This window comes from Sinocyclocheilus anshuiensis, unplaced genomic scaffold (genome assembly GCF_001515605.1).
Source record: "Sinocyclocheilus anshuiensis isolate Anshui unplaced genomic scaffold, SAMN03320099.WGS_v1.1 scaffold987, whole genome shotgun sequence".
Lineage (NCBI taxonomy): Eukaryota > Metazoa > Chordata > Actinopteri > Cypriniformes > Cyprinidae > Sinocyclocheilus > Sinocyclocheilus anshuiensis.
This window is the reverse complement of record NW_015542416.1, coordinates 148,321-168,909: the sequence shown is the minus strand read 5'-3', so window position 1 is coordinate 168,909 and position 20,589 is coordinate 148,321. Positions and strand designations below refer to the sequence as shown.

The 20,589-nt window shown below is 41.7% G+C and overlaps 2 protein-coding genes across 3 annotated transcripts in view; both read right to left on the bottom strand.

Annotated features, from left to right (window-relative positions):
* Window positions 1-5,153: 5,153 nt before the first annotated feature.
* On the bottom strand, window positions 5,154-12,733 carry LOC107693467 (dermatan-sulfate epimerase-like protein). 2 transcript variants are annotated; one of them, XM_016492872.1, is made up of 2 exons: window positions 12,299-12,733; window positions 5,154-9,083 (listed from the first exon to the last, which is right to left on the bottom strand). In XM_016492872.1, exon 2 carries the CDS (start codon window positions 8,897-8,899, stop codon window positions 5,258-5,260), a length of 3,642 nt encoding a protein of 1,213 aa, XP_016348358.1. In that variant the 5' UTR covers window positions 8,900-9,083; window positions 12,299-12,733; the 3' UTR covers window positions 5,154-5,257. The 2 variants fall into 2 exon arrangements, with proteins under 2 accessions (XP_016348358.1, XP_016348359.1); XM_016492873.1 differs by lacking the exon at window positions 12,299-12,733 and adding an exon at window positions 12,161-12,206.
* A 5,547-nt stretch (window positions 12,734-18,280) lies between these two features.
* The window catches only part of tmx3b (thioredoxin related transmembrane protein 3b), a 17,530-nt gene continuing 15,221 nt past the window's right edge, over window positions 18,281-20,589 (bottom strand). Inside the window, exon 16 of the mRNA XM_016492870.1 lies at window positions 18,281-19,644. Within this exon, the coding sequence (XP_016348356.1) occupies window positions 19,381-19,644 (264 nt within the window). The 3' untranslated portion in view covers window positions 18,281-19,380. The remainder of the gene's footprint in view (window positions 19,645-20,589) is intronic.

Genomic DNA, 20,589 nt, shown 5'->3' with positions numbered 1-20,589 from the left:
CCAATGGTTAATATGCCATATATTTGCCAAAACTAGCCCAGATACGTTTTAAGATAACTGGGCCACATTTGTAGCATTATATGTGGGCCACTTTTGGCTCAAACACAGAAGAGCCAGTGCTACTGTGCCATATATTTGCCAAAACTGGCCCACATATGTTTTAAGATAACTGGGCCACATTAGCTTTAACATACGTGGGCCACATTTGGTTTACACTCAGATTTCCCTTTGTCAGTTGTGCCACATTTTTGCCAAAGGTGGCCCACTGTTGGTTTGTGATATTTGGGCCATATTCATTATTTACCACATGGGCCACTTTAGGGTCACATTCAGATTACACATTGCCATAAGCACCGCATCTTTGCCTAAAAAGGCCCACATGTGATTTGAGATATTTGGGCCATATTTGCTATTTTACATGTGGCCCACTTCAGGTTCACATCCATTTTGTCCGGGCCATAAGAAGGCCTGCAGTGCCGCATCAATGCCTGAAGTGGCCCACATCCGTTTGCTATCTGGGTAAGTGGTGTGTTTTCTAGCACATGTAGTAAGACTGCATTTGCTGCATCTGATCAGGTTAAAAATTATACATCATCTTTATTATATGTTGAGAAATCAAACCTTAAAAAGCTTCAGGAGTCAAAGATCAAGTAGAGCCCTGCACAGGCCTCAAATATAGTCCCTAGCCCGGCCCATGTCCGACAGCTTATCAGAGTTACCGGCCCGAGCCCGGTGTCATCTTTGCGACACTGACTAAGAACACTAATTTATTAGTAAATAATTCAAATATCTCCTTACTATTTCCCCCGACACATTCATGGTAGGCTAATTACTTTTGCTGGGGCTCTGCGGCACGCTTTAGCGTATTGCGTGCATTTTTTGCACTGCACATGACCAATAGGCTCACTCTTTGCCGGGGTAATCAAATCAAAACTCTTCCAAAATGCAGCTTTTCCCGAAGCTTTGGGAACTTTTAGTAACTCAATATAACAATATTTCACACAGTAGCCTATGTGTGCTCTGCGCGTATATGGGAGAGAAGCTAAATGAGCCCGAGTCCGACCCAAGCCCAACCTGTAAAAAAAAAAAATGGCCCGAGCCCGGCCCGAATGGACTCAGCGTGTCAGGCCCCGACGGGCTTGCAGGCCTCTAAGATCAAGGCCACTGAGACATTAAAACATAAAATCCCTCATCAGATTATCAGGAGTGTGTTTCCCCAACAGCAGTATAACCCACTTAACTACCACAGGACCAGAAACTAACTAGTCAAGACATAGGAGCTTTGTCACACATCTGTCATTCAGACACATTGATTAGATATGTTGTTAATGACGTCAAGCAGGTGGTGAAGTGCTAACTTCTGCTAATTAATCAGTTCCAAGTTAATGTCAGATTATTACTGTAACAATGATCACGGCATCTGAGGACTGCTTCACTGTCTGTTCTCTGTTATTTTGTGGGTTTCCTTACGTTGCTTCAGTTTGTGAATGTTCGTTTGAACTATGGTTTCAGGAAACACTGAATCGCTGAACTATGATGGTAATGACAGACCTTGAGACCACAGCTAACGATGCTTTGGGAAAACGCACCCCTGGATGCAAAAAAGACCACGATTGCAGACACAGAACACAAATAACAGCAAAAATATGCCAGTGGTTTGTGAGTGTGTACATGGCTAAAGGGAATTATTACAGTGTCTCTGCAAATTTTTTGTAAGCAAAAAATTAAACAAAAACATTCTGATAAGACTTTGTTTCATGCCAAGTGAAAAAATAACTGCTTGCTCTCTGTCAAATTACTTCTGGTGGAATTCTGTGTAAATTGGCATTCAGGCGACAGTTTTATAACATTATTTCAGTCAAAAACACAATTTCAGGTCTAAAAATTCAAACATTCTTAATGAATTCTGTTATTTTAGGACAGCAATCTCTTCAATCACTGATTGAATTGAACTGTATTGTTCATGTAACAGTGGAGTTCTTCAACCATTGGACTTGCATGTAACTATATGGAAGCTATAAGCATTAGATTTTTAACTTTTCTCTGGAAATTAAAGACAGCACACCACCATGTAGATAACTGTGACTGCTTTACCGGTATCATTAAATAGGAAACGCAGTGTCTAATATAAAGAATACTAATGTGAGTATCTATGGGTTGGTACAATGTTTTTCCAAGAGGTCTCTTCTGCTCAACAAGGGCTCGTTTTCTGTATTAATATATTTTAAAATATAATTTATTCCTGTGAATTTTCAGCAGTCATTATTCTTCAGTGTCACACGATCCTTCAGAAATAATTCTAATACGCTGATTTGCACTTTATTCTTTTTATCACAGTTGAAAACAAATGTGTTTCTTCAAATTTTGATCAATTTAATGCACCCTTGCCGAATTCACTCTGTCTTTCTGTCTCTCTGACACACTCACACACACACACACACAGACACACACACAGACACACACACACAGACGCACACGCACTCACACACACACATGGGTCAATATCACTGGGTGCCTTTTGGAGTCCTGTACATAAATAACTCATTTGCCATGACAACTTAACATAAAAATGACTATGAAAGGGTGTGTTATATTAATACACAAGCATTACTTGGCTCTTTAGATACATTTTCTAGATTTTTTTTTAGTTTTGTGTAAGAGGATGTGTGTTATTTTGCTATTTCATATGTACTGCTCATTAAATTTGAATGATAGTAGAATATAGTAAAATCATAAAATGTAAACATTTTGTTCTCCTATTAATATTTTGTTAAATAAGAGATTACTCAATTTGAGTGTATTGATCATTTGCTAATCAAAACAATATTTTTATTTAATAAAATGAAGTTTGTCAATGTCCCTTGAATGGTTGTCCACCCTGTCGTAATGGGGAATCCGCCCCTTTAAGAAAAGGCCATCCCCTTTAGTGACATCAGGACAACAGGCTGAGGTAAGTTGGTGAATGTGATTGAGAATGTAATTATATTTATTATTATTTAATTTTTTCGAAGTTGAATATATGTTTCATTGTCATATTTTGTCATACTTTGTGTGTTCTGCTTTATGTGTCCACCCCGTCATCTTGAGGTTTTAAAATAATAATTCAATCATATCTATATAATCCAGCGTGTTCAAAAGCTAGGTGTGGGGGCAATAACATGCAAACAAAAATGCATCCAATTATCACAGTTTTCTTAAAATAAGAAAAATACATGTGTGAATTGTATGATATTCTTTAAAAACACAGGGTTTACATAACATCTTTAATGTATTTATAATTTGAAAGCAAACAAATAACCCTGTTTAGGAAAGGGACATCATACCTTTCAGAAAATATAATTAGCATTTTAATATTGCAATGAAAACATAATTAACAGTAATATATATGTCCATGACAGGGTGGACATATCTTATGGTTTATGCTTTGAATAATGGCCAATAATTATCTAAGAAATGTGTGGGAGCTTATCTAATATGTTTCTATAGTAATTAAGTGTCTACTATTTATGACATGATATAAATTGAGAAACTGGGAAATTAAGACCAAAATGTGTGAGTATTGTGAAGGTTAAAAAGGCACTCTATGGTGATATTGACCTATATATATATATATATATATATATATACAGGGCTTGACATTAACTTTTTTGCTCACCAGTCACTGTGGCTAGTGGTTTTCCAAAACTACTAGCCACTCAGCATTTTCACTGGCCATAATTATTTTGCTGGGAAATTACATTTTATATGATTTAAGTTCATGACTGCATACTAAAATTTACTTAAACTGATTTCCAGGTCAGTTTTGCCTATATAAAAGGCAGTCTTTTTACTAAACTTATTAAATGTATGCATAATATTTCATATCAAATAGTTATATTTTACTAATAATTACAGTTAATATAATGAGACACTATAGGACTGTTACCAATCAACAAAACAGATCTTTCCACTGCAGAATAAAGTGAAGCAGCTGAAGTGGCATTTAGATGCATTTTTACACAGACAAATGTAATGAAGCTCAAATGTAGCATGCCATGAATGCATTTACGCTGCAAAATTACAACTGCATAAATAATGTTATGTTTTAAATTACAATTTGAAATTAAAAGTTTTTTTTTATTGTAATATGCAAATATAAAATACTTTTAAATATGAAAGTAAACTGCCAGCAGGCGGCAGCAAGTGACTGTCTTATTGAGTGAGTCACTGACTATATTTACATGGACAACAATAATCTAATTATTTACCTTATTCTGAATAAGACAATATTATGATTATGGTGTTTACATGAGTTGCTTTTAGAATATTCCTTTCATGTTCCCGTTTTACATGTTATAGTAGATAGTTCGATTAATGGCACACGTCATTACATCCCCACGTGACGCCATCCGACGTCCCCTCCAGAATTTCACACATAAACATATAGTTCATCTTCATGATGATGCCATATACAGTTTTGGGTGTTTCATTTTTAATTTAGTAATAAATAACAGTGATCATTCTGCAGAGCGCTGCTTCAAGTCGAACGCGCCTATTGATTCAAACGATTCATTCAGATGGCTGATTCATTCAAGAATGAACCAAGTCCCAGTCTTTATGAATGGGTTATTGAATCATTGAATTGTTTGATAAACTGAATCATTTGGTAACAAAACACCATGTGTGTTGCTCAGACATGCACGACTAATGCTGTGATCTTTGTTTGGAACTATTTTTGTTAAATCAAGCACAAACAGTCAGCATTGACTGTGTCTAAAATGTAAGTCACTTAATATTAACTAATTGTTTGAACTCTTGCATAAAATCAATGTCAAATTTGCAGTCATACTGGCTTTCTGGGTAAACTGCACTCTTGGTCGTGTCACGTTATCATATGTTATAAATATAAAAACTTCATTTTTACTGCAGTATGTTTCTTCTGTGTGCAGTTGCGTTCATTTGTTTTGATTTCTTCACGAGATTCTTTCACACACAGACAGGCTACGTGAGCCTCAACTGCATGACCTTGTCACTGTCAGTGCATTATCCACTATAAATTGCCGTTTGCACCAAATTTAATAAAATCAGTATATGATATGTGATTGTAGTACAAAATGTTGTATGTCAGATTGGACATGGTGCAGAATCACAGACTGAAGTTAAATTCTTGTGCCTAGTTCTTTCATTTTCACTTTACATTGTTTGCAACTAAAATTTGTGCAAAAATATAACACAATCAGATAGAAGAGACGAATGACAGCAGCTGGCCTGCAGCTAATTAATCAGAGAACCTGGGATAGCCCAGCTGCCTCATCAGGAATCCACATGTGTACTCTATGAGTCTGATATCTCTCCTTGGCATGTTTCTCCTCCATTTGTCAATGTTGGCTGGTGATATGTCCCCTTCATACATCAGGTTATACAAGTTTGTGGAGGTGGTGAACATGAGCTGATTCAGGGCTGAAGGAGATACAGGGATTCCAAGGAAAGAGTGTATCTTCTCAGCCGTCTCTTGAGGATAGTTCACAACGTCCTCAAACCTGACTTGAAGATAGGACTCTTCAGATAAGGTAGCTGTGACTCTGAGGACAGCAGCGGTGTGAGCGAGCCACAGATGGGCCAGCAACAGCACAGGATTGGTCTCTGAAAGGGATATGAGCTGCCACAGCTTCCTAAACTCAGCGGCAAAAGCGGTCGGGCACCTGTCGCTCACCATGTCCTGCTTGAAAATAAGAGCTAGATGCTGGGGAATGTTCTTGAGTGAGTAAAGGCTGGGTTTGCTATTATACAGCATCAGATAAATCCATGCACGAGGGTCCCTGACGATGTAGATGGCTCTCAGAGAAGGGCCGATAACTTCTTGGAGAAAGGGCAGCTTGAGAGCCCAGCTGCCGCTGCAGAGATTGAGAACCACACGGGCGTTAGGATAGTCCACCGTGTGTCTCCTCAGCTCTCGGACATACTCAACGTCCCTGTCGACTCGCACCCGGCCTTTCATCTCAGCCTTGGACTCTCTCCTCCTCAGCCTCCTCCTCTTGTCCTGGGAGAGGCTCACTCTTTGGGCCAGTTTCAGGCGGCTGGTGTCGTGGAGTGGGATGTTCTGCAGGAATAAGTGGGTGTTGTGAACCAGTGAATGCAGCCAGCCCTGAATCATTTTAAAACGCCCACACTGGGCTTCTGACCGCGTCCATTCACAAGCATCTACTAAAGAGTCAAATTCGAACTCTGTTTCGGGTATATCCAAGTGTTCTGTAGGGATGCGCAGGTAGACAAAGTCTGTGTTGTTGTAGAAAAGGTGCTTAAGGATGTCAGATCCAGAGCCAGGTAGCGTGGTGATCACTACCGTGGGCAGAGGGAGCTGATGCTGGTCATAAAGCCTCATTTGTTTGCTAAGCTCCGGGTCTGTGGTGGCTCCGCGCCACTTCACCTTACACAGGAGCTGATCGCAGCTGTTCGAGACGAACACAAGCTCAGTTATCCACAGCATTAACACCGAAAGCAAAGCGTAACGCATCAGTCTGCTAAAGCAAACGTAAAACTTTCGCTGTAGGGTCAAAAAAACAATGGCCACACACAGTATTACCCCAGCTATGACATTCAGGGTAACTCCAAAGTCAAAGAGGTGATTATGCAGTTTAGTCTGTTTGGGGACAAGCTGCGTCCCCAAGCCAAAACGGATAACCTGATGTCTGTCTTCCACCTTAGCGTAACCCCCAAAGCCCAGATAGCTGGAACGTGCCCCAATGTCCTTGTGATTGGTTACTATGGAAACTATTTTCTCAGTGTTATTGATGACAAGAGAAAGTTTGAGTCCGTTCTTACTGCTTTCAATGAATCTGCAGTTGGAAACTTTAACGTAAGGCCCGTGCATCACATACACCATCCTATCCACCGAATCCGTGAAAGGGAAGGTGACGTTGATAAACTGCGTCCACCTCTTTTTAAACTCGGCCTCCTGCTCAGCCTCCTGTATTTGTGTATCAGGGCTGCGTCCCTGACTGTCAAACCAGAAGATTTTGTAATGAGCATCCCAGACATCCATCAATGCCCCATTGTACCTGTCTGTGAAACTATGGGGCACGTATTTAAAGTCAATATCAAGATTATGAAAGAATGCACTGACAGCGTTCACCGGTGAGTCATCTCTTTTCTCAATGTGGTCAAGTACCACAAGAGTCTGTGAGTTGAGGAGAAGCAGGGCTCGGTACACGCTCTTCAGTCTCATGGCTGAGGAATACGCCGCAGCCGCTTCTCCGCTCACAAACATAGCATCTCCATGAGCAGAAGCAGCGATCAGCTCTCCCGCAGAGTCTCCGACCCCTGAGTCTGTCCAGCGGAGCCACTTGGCACATTCCCCGAGCTGTCCTTCCCAAGGGACATTACACTGGCTCGTCGGGGAAGGGCTGAACACCAGCACGTTGTTTAGGAAGCTGTATTTGGGGCCATATAAAGCCTCAGAAACAAACACTTGTCCATTAGGGGCGAAAGTAAACGAGTTTTGGTCTGGGTGCTCGTGACCAGGGTTAAAGCTGTTCCAGCCATCCACCCATGAGTAAGGCTTGGTGTGGACAATGTCAAACACCGCCCGACCACCCAGCTTACCAGATTTAAACGAGACGAAGGTGTTGCCTTGTGCAACAGATAAACCAGCCCCGTAAGTCACCACACCCCAGTTTGAGAAGAGGTGCATCTTAGCCTTATTGTGATCATAAGGGGGCTGTGGTGTAAGGTCGGCGTTATACCAGATGAACTCTGTGTCAAGCGTCGTCCAGCGCTGGGCAAAGGACTGACCCATGGGACCGTCTTTAGGTCTGTGCTTCCTAATCTGCTGTGCCAGCCAATTCCCTGACCCGTTTTTGATCACAAATGAATCTAAAAAGACTAGCTGGCTCTCTGGTCCATAGAACCAGTTATAGTTTGAGTCCCCTATACCAACCGTTCTCTGAAAGCCCGGAAGCAAACTGGCGTAATAAAACCAGAAATGAGTACGCAGCCAATTATTCTGCGTGTTGTCTATGCTGAAGTGGCGCTTCGCCAGGAAAACATATTGCGTGATTGACTTTGCTGTGTAACTCCCGTATGCAACTCCCTCGTCCAGAGAGCCGTCTACAACGTGACTTAACAGAAACATCGTCTTCTCCATGTAATTTACAGATACCTGTTTCCAAACCCTCGACTGAGTGTCATCATGTGCACCCACCACTATTGCTCCAGTCAGAATAGCAACTATATTAGTGGTTTGATGGTTTTGAAGAAACTGCTTCCCCCAGCCCCTGTACTTTGACTTCTCGTAGAGTGCTTGGGTTTCAGCAGAAATCTTCTTTAAGTACAGGTCTCGGCGCTTCTGATCCAGCAATGAGTAGATGAAGTCAAAAGCAGTAGCAAATCCAGTGAGCGAATGAGCCATCGGAACTTCATCGTTTGGTGCACTGCTTACTTTCCAGTCAGGATACTCTGACATTCGGTCCATGAACTTAATCAGGAACTGCATTGCTGTGGTGTCCTCGGGATACAGGAGGCAGTAGAGGGCCAGAGGCGGGAGGTTGTTTCCATAAATCTCGTTCCACTTGCTGGTGAACTCCTCATGCTTTGTGGGTGGCATGTAGAGCGGGCCGGCGGAGAGCATCGTCAGCACAGCCGTCCGGATCACTTTAAAGATGTGGCTGTGAGTCGTAGTTGACCTTTGTCTCAACAGTGGCACATCATCTCGGTTAAAGTATAAGTTAGGGTGAAGATTAGTGGCTTGGAGTTTACGTAGCTCTGGTGGCCCATTCTCAGTAATCTGGAATTGTCCAAAGTCACTAAAAATATCTTTCCCTGTAGCATTAAAGACTTCAGAGAATGAAGCTCCCACTGCTAGAAATAGAGACGCTGCAAATGCAGGCCACCCTATGGACCTCCAAACCACTGGCCACCACATCTTCCCTTTGTTTGCTGGCTTTAGCACTCCTCTCCCATGATTTAATCTGGTTTCCCTCTCCCCACTTTACCTTCTCGTTCAATGGGAATGTTTTTCATGACACAAATGATAATGGGTGCTTGTTTCAGCTGTTATTAACTTGGACTCTGGTAAGCGTTTTCTTTGGCTTCCACAGTGTGATACACTGTTGAAAAACAGAAACAAAATATGAGTGAAATTCCTTTATTTGAACAATATATAAAATCAATTTGACATTAAGGGGGTTATGACTGGGATTGGCGATATGGCCAAAATTAGGGCTGCACGATAAATCGAAATGAAATCGCAATCACGATTAGGCAAAAGCTGCGATAGTCGTGCGTATCTTGTCAGAGAAGCAGGGTTCTGTGATCAGCAGTAAATCTCCATCTGAAGGCCAGAGAAACTCTAAATACGCCTCGCAGAAGAAACCCATGCAATCCCTATAGCACTAGCCGAATAAACAGAAGATTTAACTGCTTTCATTGATTCAGCGTGACTAATTAACACACAACTACGGCAATATATGATTTATCTGAGTTCCTCTTATTATAATTTCCATTATAATAAAGAATATAATAATGCAATGCCTTTATCACTGCTTAGAATGCTATGAAATATGTTGCGTGCCTTATTCTGTGTAAGAAGCCACATCATCTCACAGAAGGATTTATTTCAAACACTCGACTGACGTTATGAAGTGAGTTTGGAGTAAAAACATGTTATTAAATGTGGTATATTCACATGCTTTCAGATGGAGCAGCATTTACTACACAGAGCCGTAGTTCACTGAGAAGCTACTCAAACAGCTGTCATTATCGCTGAACGATTTCTTCAATTTCATAATCGTATGATTATATTGTCTTGTATTGATTTTTTTGAACTACGGCTCTGTGTAGTAAATGCTACTCCATCTGAAAGCAGGTGCTGGAGATTTATACTGATCACAGAACCGCTTTACTGACGAGATGCGCGTGACTATCGCAGTCGATTAATCATGCAGCCCTAGCCAAAATCATAAATAGCATATTTTTTTTCTGGAAATAAGGTTGTTACGATAACAAAATGTTACATACCAGAGAAAATTTCACAATTGTTCATACCTATTTTGATATCTCAGCAAATACTAATGCTAGGCTGTAGGTAAAAAGTCTTCAAACAATTATTGAATAAATAGTAATAAAATAACAGAGACAAACAAAAAATTATATGAAAAATTCAATAGAATAAAGATAGAAAATAAATAGCTATATGAGTATTTCAGGTAGGTTAATCTAACACTAGTATTCTGGTACTACTAATACTTTAGAAATTAAATTTACAATAAAACAGAATAATTGTCTCTGTGAATAATTGGCTGTTTAGGTGTACATCTGAGTTAAGCACAAATTATACTATCTGCATTCCTCTGGTTTTCTGGAAGCTCAAGCACAGAAAGACGTCTGTCAAATAGTGTGCAGTGCTGATTTGAGTTCTCTTTCCCGGCTTAATGCACCTTAAATAACTCTTTAGTATCAAACATGTCCTGCAGTCCTGTTAACCCTAACCAAACTGTAAGACTGCATTTACAAAAGCCACATTAACTTTCTACAAATTAGTATGAATGGTGTTTCATCTGTTTTTAAAACATTGTACTGGCTTGTCCTTTAAACCGGTATATCGGCAATGCCTAGGTTATGTCCTACAGGAGCTCATTATAGTATAAAACTCAGTTCCTCCTCACTGCACAGCTTCCCATTACAGCTGTCATTTATCTGAGCGGATGCTGAGACTCCTGGCTACAGAAACTCACATCTCTACTTCCGAAGGATCGATATTAGGAAGGGCTGAGGCTTATTTTAACAAAGTATCTGATCGCATCAATGCAGGATCTTGATTGTTCAGCACATTTCAGCACAGGCTGTTTATGAACCATGATGCAGGCCTGGCAAATAAAGCATCAAACCCCTAGCAACTCATTTCATTCTAATGCTTCATCCGCTGGAGTAATATTTATGGCACTTGAGTATTCAGAGTGTGCTGACTTTTATCGTTATTCATATTTGTCCTAGGTTGCTGTGTTTGTGCTTTTATATGGCTGTATTTCACTAGTTTCACCATTTATAAATGAACAAAGACATTTGTTTTCTGTTGCAAGCCCTCCTCCTTACCAAATGGGCTATTTTGTTGGCTAAAGTCACACAGGTGCTGACTGCGATCAGGTAATAATCTTCACACCTGTACAGTATTATGAACTGCTTCCTGCATTCACTTTGTAACCATTTAAAGTGTACTCTTACACCTGTACTACTAATACAGTCTTTCTCTTAAACTATACCACTGATCTGTAAATATAAACGACTGGCTGCTCACAGAATCACAAAGTGAAGTGTTTAACTGACAGCCAAAGCCCTGATTCTCAATCGCTCACCATCAGTTTTTAGGATATATCTAAATGAATTGTTACTTCACATTATCTGAAAAGCATATGGGCTTTTACACATTCAAAGTTTACTATGCATCATCTTGCTCGTATAAATGCTTGGAAATAAAGTTTCATGTTTTCAAGTCCAAATATAGTCAGCTTATTTTTGTATATATTTGTGATGTTTATTTTATTTCCTAATGTTTTTTTATGATTATTAATCAACATAACAATGACTGTTAAAAAGTTACAGAACAGTGCCAAATGTATTGTGTTTGCAGTTTGCATAGGATTTATGGGTTATGTATAAACCGTTGAATTAATTATTAATTTGACCAATGTTTAAATCAGTATTTTAACTTCATAACCACAGTTGATAACTGGCAAATTATGTTTAGCACAAAGCATAAATCTGTCTTCAGATTTCAGAATGAACACGTTTGTGAATCCCTCTACTGATCTGATGTTCACTACTGTTAACTTATGAATATAAACGTAACTTTCCCCATCTTTACAAATAATATTTACATGCTTAGGATGTTTGTGCTATAAAAATGTTCAGGGAGACTTCAGATATTTTAGATAACGTTTTCTCATTCAGCTCAGATGATTTCAATATTCAAAAGAAGGAGTGTGACAGCTTCACGTCTGTGACGTCATAAGCGACCCAGGTATTACAGATCAGTGGACCAAACTATTTTTGGCTTCATGTTAACATACTATTGCACTACACTACAGTCAGACTCCTGATGCTCTCGCTGTGCTTATTTCCTTTGTTGACACATAGCAGGGGGCTGTAACAGTTCTTTTACCATTACACTGATGATGTTTTTCCTCACCATTCCTACAGCAGAAGCACGTGACGGATCCTCAGCTCCTCACGCGCAGGTGTGTGTTTACAGCGAAAGCAGCTCACGTCTGAGTGAACAAAATGGACCTTGATGAAAATAATTGGACAAAGCAATGTCATAACTTACATGTGTCTCAGAGCTCATGTGTCCAGTGATGCTGATATCTGCCCACACAGTGAGATGAGGAGGAATGATGTGCAGTATAAGGTGTAAGTCACTAATCCGCCTCAGATGGAGCTGTCAGGTGCTGTGGCGCATCATCATCATCATCATCATCAACACCACAGTCGATCCTCCATCGATCCCGGACCCTTCCGATCATAACACACAAACACACACACCATCTTCATCATCCTCATCATCACGCAGCGCTCTTCAGGAGCGGATCTGTGCGTCGGTCGCGCGCTGCAGACAGCTGCAGAAACGGAGCGCGAGTTAATGGAAAGTTCCAGTAGAAATGAAGAAAAGGCACCATCCACGGCATCCTGAATAACGGAGATTTGAGTGTCCGTCTCATAATCCTCAGAGATGACATGTATGGTGTGTGTTTGTCCGCATACGTCCGCTAACGCGTTATTTCGTTGCGTAAAACGCGTCTGATGCTCTACGCGTCTGCGGCGCCGTCGATAGCACTGACGTTACCATAGCGACCACTGACTGTAGAGGGCGCGCTCTCTCTCTCTCTCTCTCACACACACACACACATTCTCTCTCTCTTTCTCTCACACACACACACACACACATTCTCTTTCTCTCTCTCTCTCTCACACACACACACATTCTCTCTCTCTTTCTCTCACACACACACACATTCTCTCTCACACACACATTCTCTGTCTCTCACACACACATTCTCTGTCTCTCACACACACATTCTCTGTCTCTCACACACACATTCTCTGTCTCTCACACACACATTCTCTGTCTCTCACACACACATTCTCTGTCTCTCACACACACATTCTCTGTCTCTCACACACACATTCTCTGTCTCTCACACACACATTCTCTGTCTCTCACACACACATTCTCTGTCTCTCACACACACATTCTCTGTCTCTCACACACACATTCTCTGTCTCTCACACACACATTCTCTGTCTCTCACACACACATTCTCTGTCTCTCACACACACATTCTCTGTCTCTCACACACACATTCTCTGTCTCTCACACACACATTCTCTGTCTCTCACACACACATTCTCTGTCTCTCACACACACATTCTCTGTCTCTCACACACACATTCTCTGTCTCTCACACACACATTCTCTGTCTCTCACACACACATTCTCTGTCTCTCACACACACATTCTCTGTCTCTCACACACACATTCTCTGTCTCTCACACACACATTCTCTGTCTCTCACACACACATTCTCTGTCTCTCACACACACATTCTCTGTCTCTCACACACACATTCTCTGTCTCTCACACACACATTCTCTGTCTCTCACACACACATTCTCTGTCTCTCACACACACATTCTCTGTCTCTCACACACACATTCTCTGTCTCTCACACACACATTCTCTGTCTCTCACACACACATTCTCTGTCTCTCACACACACATTCTCTGTCTCTCACACACACATTCTCTGTCTCTCACACACACATTCTCTGTCTCTCACACACACATTCTCTGTCTCTCACACACACATTCTCTGTCTCTCACACACACATTCTCTGTCTCTCACACACACATTCTCTGTCTCTCACACACACATTCTCTGTCTCTCACACACACATTCTCTGTCTCTCACACACACATTCTCTGTCTCTCACACACACATTCTCTGTCTCTCACACACACATTCTCTGTCTCTCACACACACATTCTCTGTCTCTCACACACACATTCTCTGTCTCTCACACACACATTCTCTGTCTCTCACACACACATTCTCTGTCTCTCACACACACATTCTCTGTCTCTCACACACACATTCTCTGTCTCTCACACACACATTCTCTGTCTCTCACACACACATTCTCTGTCTCTCACACACACATTCTCTGTCTCTCACACACACATTCTCTGTCTCTCACACACACATTCTCTGTCTCTCACACACACATTCTCTGTCTCTCACACACACATTCTCTGTCTCTCACACACACATTCTCTGTCTCTCACACACACATTCTCTGTCTCTCACACACACATTCTCTGTCTCTCACACACACATTCTCTGTCTCTCACACACACATTCTCTGTCTCTCACACACACATTCTCTGTCTCTCACACACACATTCTCTGTCTCTCACACACACATTCTCTGTCTCTCACACACACATTCTCTGTCTCTCACACACACATTCTCTGTCTCTCACACACACATTCTCTGTCTCTCACACACACATTCTCTGTCTCTCACACACACATTCTCTGTCTCTCACACACACATTCTCTGTCTCTCACACACACATTCTCTGTCTCTCACACACACATTCTCTGTCTCTCACACACACATTCTCTGTCTCTCACACACACATTCTCTGTCTCTCACACACACATTCTCTGTCTCTCACACACACATTCTCTGTCTCTCACACACACATTCTCTGTCTCTCACACACACATTCTCTGTCTCTCACACACACATTCTCTGTCTCTCACACACACATTCTCTGTCTCTCACACACACATTCTCTGTCTCTCACACACACATTCTCTGTCTCTCACACACACATTCTCTGTCTCTCACACACACATTCTCTGTCTCTCACACACACATTCTCTGTCTCTCACACACACATTCTCTGTCTCTCACACACACATTCTCTGTCTCTCACACACACATTCTCTGTCTCTCACACACACATTCTCTGTCTCTCACACACACATTCTCTGTCTCTCACACACACATTCTCTGTCTCTCACACACACATTCTCTGTCTCTCACACACACATTCTCTGTCTCTCACACACACATTCTCTGTCTCTCACACACACATTCTCTGTCTCTCACACACACATTCTCTGTCTCTCACACACACATTCTCTGTCTCTCACACACACATTCTCTGTCTCTCACACACACATTCTCTGTCTCTCACACACACATTCTCTGTCTCTCACACACACATTCTCTGTCTCTCACACACACATTCTCTGTCTCTCACACACACATTCTCTGTCTCTCACACACACATTCTCTGTCTCTCACACACACATTCTCTGTCTCTCACACACACATTCTCTGTCTCTCACACACACATTCTCTGTCTCTCACACACACATTCTCTGTCTCTCACACACACATTCTCTGTCTCTCACACACACATTCTCTGTCTCTCACACACACATTCTCTGTCTCTCACACACACATTCTCTGTCTCTCACACACACATTCTCTGTCTCTCACACACACATTCTCTGTCTCTCACACACACATTCTCTGTCTCTCACACACACATTCTCTGTCTCTCACACACACATTCTCTGTCTCTCACACACACATTCTCTGTCTCTCACACACACATTCTCTGTCTCTCACACACACATTCTCTGTCTCTCACACACACATTCTCTGTCTCTCACACACACATTCTCTGTCTCTCACACACACATTCTCTGTCTCTCACACACACATTCTCTGTCTCTCACACACACATTCTCTGTCTCTCACACACACATTCTCTGTCTCTCACACACACATTCTCTGTCTCTCACACACACATTCTCTGTCTCTCACACACACATTCTCTGTCTCTCACACACACATTCTCTGTCTCTCACACACACATTCTCTGTCTCTCACACACACATTCTCTGTCTCTCACACACACATTCTCTGTCTCTCACACACACATTCTCTGTCTCTCACACACACATTCTCTGTCTCTCACACACACATTCTCTGTCTCTCACACACACATTCTCTGTCTCTCACACACACATTCTCTGTCTCTCACACACACATTCTCTGTCTCTCACACACACATTCTCTGTCTCTCACACACACATTCTCTGTCTCTCACACACACATTCTCTGTCTCTCACACACACATTCTCTGTCTCTCACACACACATTCTCTGTCTCTCACACACACATTCTCTGTCTCTCACACACACATTCTCTGTCTCTCACACACACACGCACATTCTCTCTCTCTTTCTCTCTCTCACACACACACACACACACACACACACACACACACTTGATTGCACAGACACTATTTAAACTGAAGTGAGCTGGTTGATGACATCACTGAATTCAATGATGAACTGCCTTTAACTGAAAATGTGTTTACTATTGTCGTTTTGCATTATTACACACTACTTTACTTATTTAATACTGTAAAGCTGCTTTGACACAATCTGTATTGTTAAAAGCACTATATAAATAAAGGTGACTTGACTTTCTTTGGTCATTTGTGTAACTTGAAAGCCTCTGGCATCATGTGTGTTTGTGTGCTGGAAGAGAAATATCAAACATATTGAACACGAACAGAACAGACTGCATTTGCTTATTAAAAATATCATCAAGAGCTGCTGGAAATCTTGGCTCCTCTTTGCACTTTATTATTTTCTCTCTGATCAGTCCTGTTCTGCAAGCTCAGGTTTTTCCTCTCGTGTTTTCTGCTCTTATGCTGCTCTTACGGAGTTTCATGTATTAATCAAATTATCCAGAGCCTGATATTCTTTTAAACGGACACCAACAATAAACACTCTTTCATAGCTCTTAGTTCACCCAAACATTAATATTGTCATCATTTACATTTTCAGGGTGAACTGTCCCTTTAATAGTGCTGTTAATTGTGTTTTAATGGTCAACGTTGCTTTAGATGTTTCACCTCATTCATACATAAAAATAGACACAAATGTGAATTGGTGATGTACAGTAAAAGTATAGCACCATAAATGATAGAATAGTGGAAAGAATAAAGATTGTCACTGTTCAGATCTCTTCTGAAACTCTAAAGCAGATATAAGCAAACACGTTAATCTATGTATACCAGTGTAAGAAACCATTCCAGAACAGAAAGAATCATTTTTCTGATGTCAAATGAAGCACGGCTTCGGTGAAATCACAGAGTAAGACTGTCCAGCAGAAACATAAGCGCACATGTGCCAGGACTGAGTGTGTTTCTGTCTTGAGGTTTAAACCAGACTAAAACCATCTGCGCTTAAAATAAAGTCTGAAACCTGCTTCATGCTCTTGCTGTCTTGATGAAAAGATTCCAGAAACCACAAACATTACATGGAACAAGTCTTAGGACTGTACAAGCATGCTAAAATAACCTTCATTCACATAACCCAGCCCTTTCTTAATATAAGACTGACTGCTATTTATGCATCTGATTCATTCAGGGACGAGAATATCTTCTTCTCAGAGAAAAGAGTTATGTGATCAATTGAAAACAGCAGACTCTATGAGCCAAGAATATGTGTTGGACAAAAGATTGATCCACTGGAGATCAAAAAAAAAGAAGTAAATATGAACTTCTGCCTCCAAAAAGGTTCAAAGTTGGACTTACAGGTTCTGTAACGAGTCTTTGGCTTTCTTGTGGTAAAGGGTTCACATTAGAAGCTGGTTCCTGAAACTCTTCTACATGTACAGTAGCAACACTTTAAATAAACAGAAGCAGACAGCGATCAGCCGCCGGATACAGTGAGACACCCTCTGGATCCAGCAGCGCTGACCCCGTGACCCCGTGACCTCACACTGACAGAGCAAGCTCAAGTCCTTCAGCGATGGACCGGCATGAAGACTCTGAAGTGACAATGACTGGTCATAATTACACATGATGAGGCTTTTAATGAATTACAGCTCCACAAAAATGTGTCAAACATGGAGTTCTTTATTGACTGTAATTGTTTTTGGCAGAACTTTGCTGTTCATGATGGGCCCTTTATAAATATGTGGACAGGAGACAAACAAGTTTGTAAAGACACATCTTACATCACTAACACCTGATCAATATCTATGAATAACAAACATCTGGGATGGAAAAATAAAAAGAGACTGCATCTTTCATCAAAAGCAGCACTGTTATAAATCCCAACAAATACCTTTCAGACGGATGAAATCACGAATCTAATCGGTCTACTCTACCGTGATACGGATGTGAGGGAAGGACGCAGAACGAGAGAGAGACAAAGAAACGTTTAATGAACACAGCAGAAGCATTAAGACAATTATGTGTTAAAACATGAGAATCCCTATAATAACAGCAGGCATCATGAAGGGAATGTGAAGGCAATGTTAGCAACGTTTCTCCATTACAGTGATCATAAAGAGCTTCAGACACTCGTCAATGTTCTTGTGTAAGGACAGCTTTGGCTCGATGTGTGTCTGAGATCAGATGAAGCTCATCTAAAGATCGCTCACATACTTACACCGTTTACAGTGATTTGCTGTAGTTTTGAGAATCTAAATAAAAGTTCTGCATCTTTAATTTTTCATGAACTTAACAGTTACGGAGTAAATTTTGGTAATCGATGCTGAGAACAGCTGACATATAAAGCCTTATATCTGTAAAACACATACACTGAGCCTACCTGCTGTTTAATGTTAAATGTAGCACCTACAGAAGATGATGTTTTCTCCAGGACTGAGACTATTAAAAACATCAACTGAACCTGAAGCTGCTGTGTGTCAATGTGTTCAGTGCATATGATAAAACCCAAGCCTTCCTTCATCATTTCACAGAGAAATAAACAGATCATAAGCTAGAATAGCTTCACTAGACTCCTACATTCTGCGAGATCACATCTGTGCAGCAAGCAGGAGAAAAGCATTCATGTGCGGTCATTATGCTTTGATAACGTAACAAATCTCATGTAAAACAATCCTCCGGAGATCAAGTCTAGATCAACAGTAACTGCACTTTCTCATCCAAAACATAACAGAGAGAGTAGGAAGCGAGTCCAGTGAGAGATCGGTCGTTTAGCACGTCTCCGCTGCACTCCACACATGATTTAAAGTGACGATAGAGAACGGCTCATAAGGGCACATTATTACAGTAATGATTATTAATAAGCACAAAGACCCGCCCCTTTAGAACAGTCAGTGTTTGCGTCGGTGTGCTTTTGTAACTCAGTACAGTCACATGCGGAGCTCCAAGACTGCTCCCGAAGTTTCCAGAAACAAGACTTTGAATTTGGCTGACATTTAGGGAAACTGAAAATAAAGAATTAGAAAACGAATAATCCAATGAAACCCAGTGAGGAGATTCTAGGCCTTCGTTTCTCATTAATCCACCTTTTTTTCAGTCGGACTCTTTTGCTCGATCTTCTCTGCGTCTTCCTCCTCCTCTCCCTCTGCTCCGGCCGTCAGCCGCTGCTGCTCTTCCTCCTCGCCCTCCTCCTCTTCCTCGTCCGTGAAGCCGTCTCTCTTCATCAGCTCCGTGTCGTCGTCAGACTCGGCCGTGCAGATGCCGTAGCACATGAGGCTGATGACGCCTAGCGGCAGACCGAAGAGAAAGCAGCCGAGCAGCGGAGAGCTGCGGAACACTGACTGCAGACCAGAGACAGACCATCAGAGTAACGACACGCTAACCAGCTTCATCAGTCACACTCATACATAGCATTCACACTGAAGCACCTCGCGGATACACACACTCACACTCACACACACACAACTCCTCACACACACACACACACTCACACTCACACACACTCACACTCACACACACTCACACTCACACACACTCACTCACTCACACATACACACTCACACACACACACACTCACACTCACACTCACACACACTCTCACAGACACAGACACTGACACTGACACACACACACACACACACTCTCACAGACACAGACACAGACACACACACACGCACACACACTCTCACAGACACAGACATAGACACAGACACACTCACTCACACAGACACTGACACTGACACAGACACACACTCTCACAGACACTGACACTGAAACAGACACAGACACAGACACACACTCACAGACACAGACATAGACACAGACACACACACACTCACTCACACAGACACAGACACTGACACAGACACAGACACACACACTCTCACAGACACTGACACTGAAACAGACACAGACACAGACACAGACACACACTCACAGACACAGACATAGACACAGACACACACACACACACACTCACTCACACAGACACAGACACACTCACTCACACAGACACACACTGACACTGACACTGACATAGACATAGACATAGACACAGACACACACACACACTCACTCAGACACACTCACTCACACAGACACAGACACTGACACTGACACAGACACACACTCTCACAGACACACACATACAAACAGACACAGACACAGACACACACTCACAGACACAGACATAGACACAGACACACACACACTCACTCACTCAGACACACACACTCACTCACTCACTCACACTCACTCACTCACTCACACACTCACTCACTCACTCA

Bases quoted from the DNA above. Each gene is read 5' to 3' on its own strand.
- LOC107693467 (XM_016492872.1), bottom strand. From the start codon at position 8,899: ATGTGGTGGCCAGTGGTTTGGAGGTCCATAGGGTGGCCTGCATTTGCA.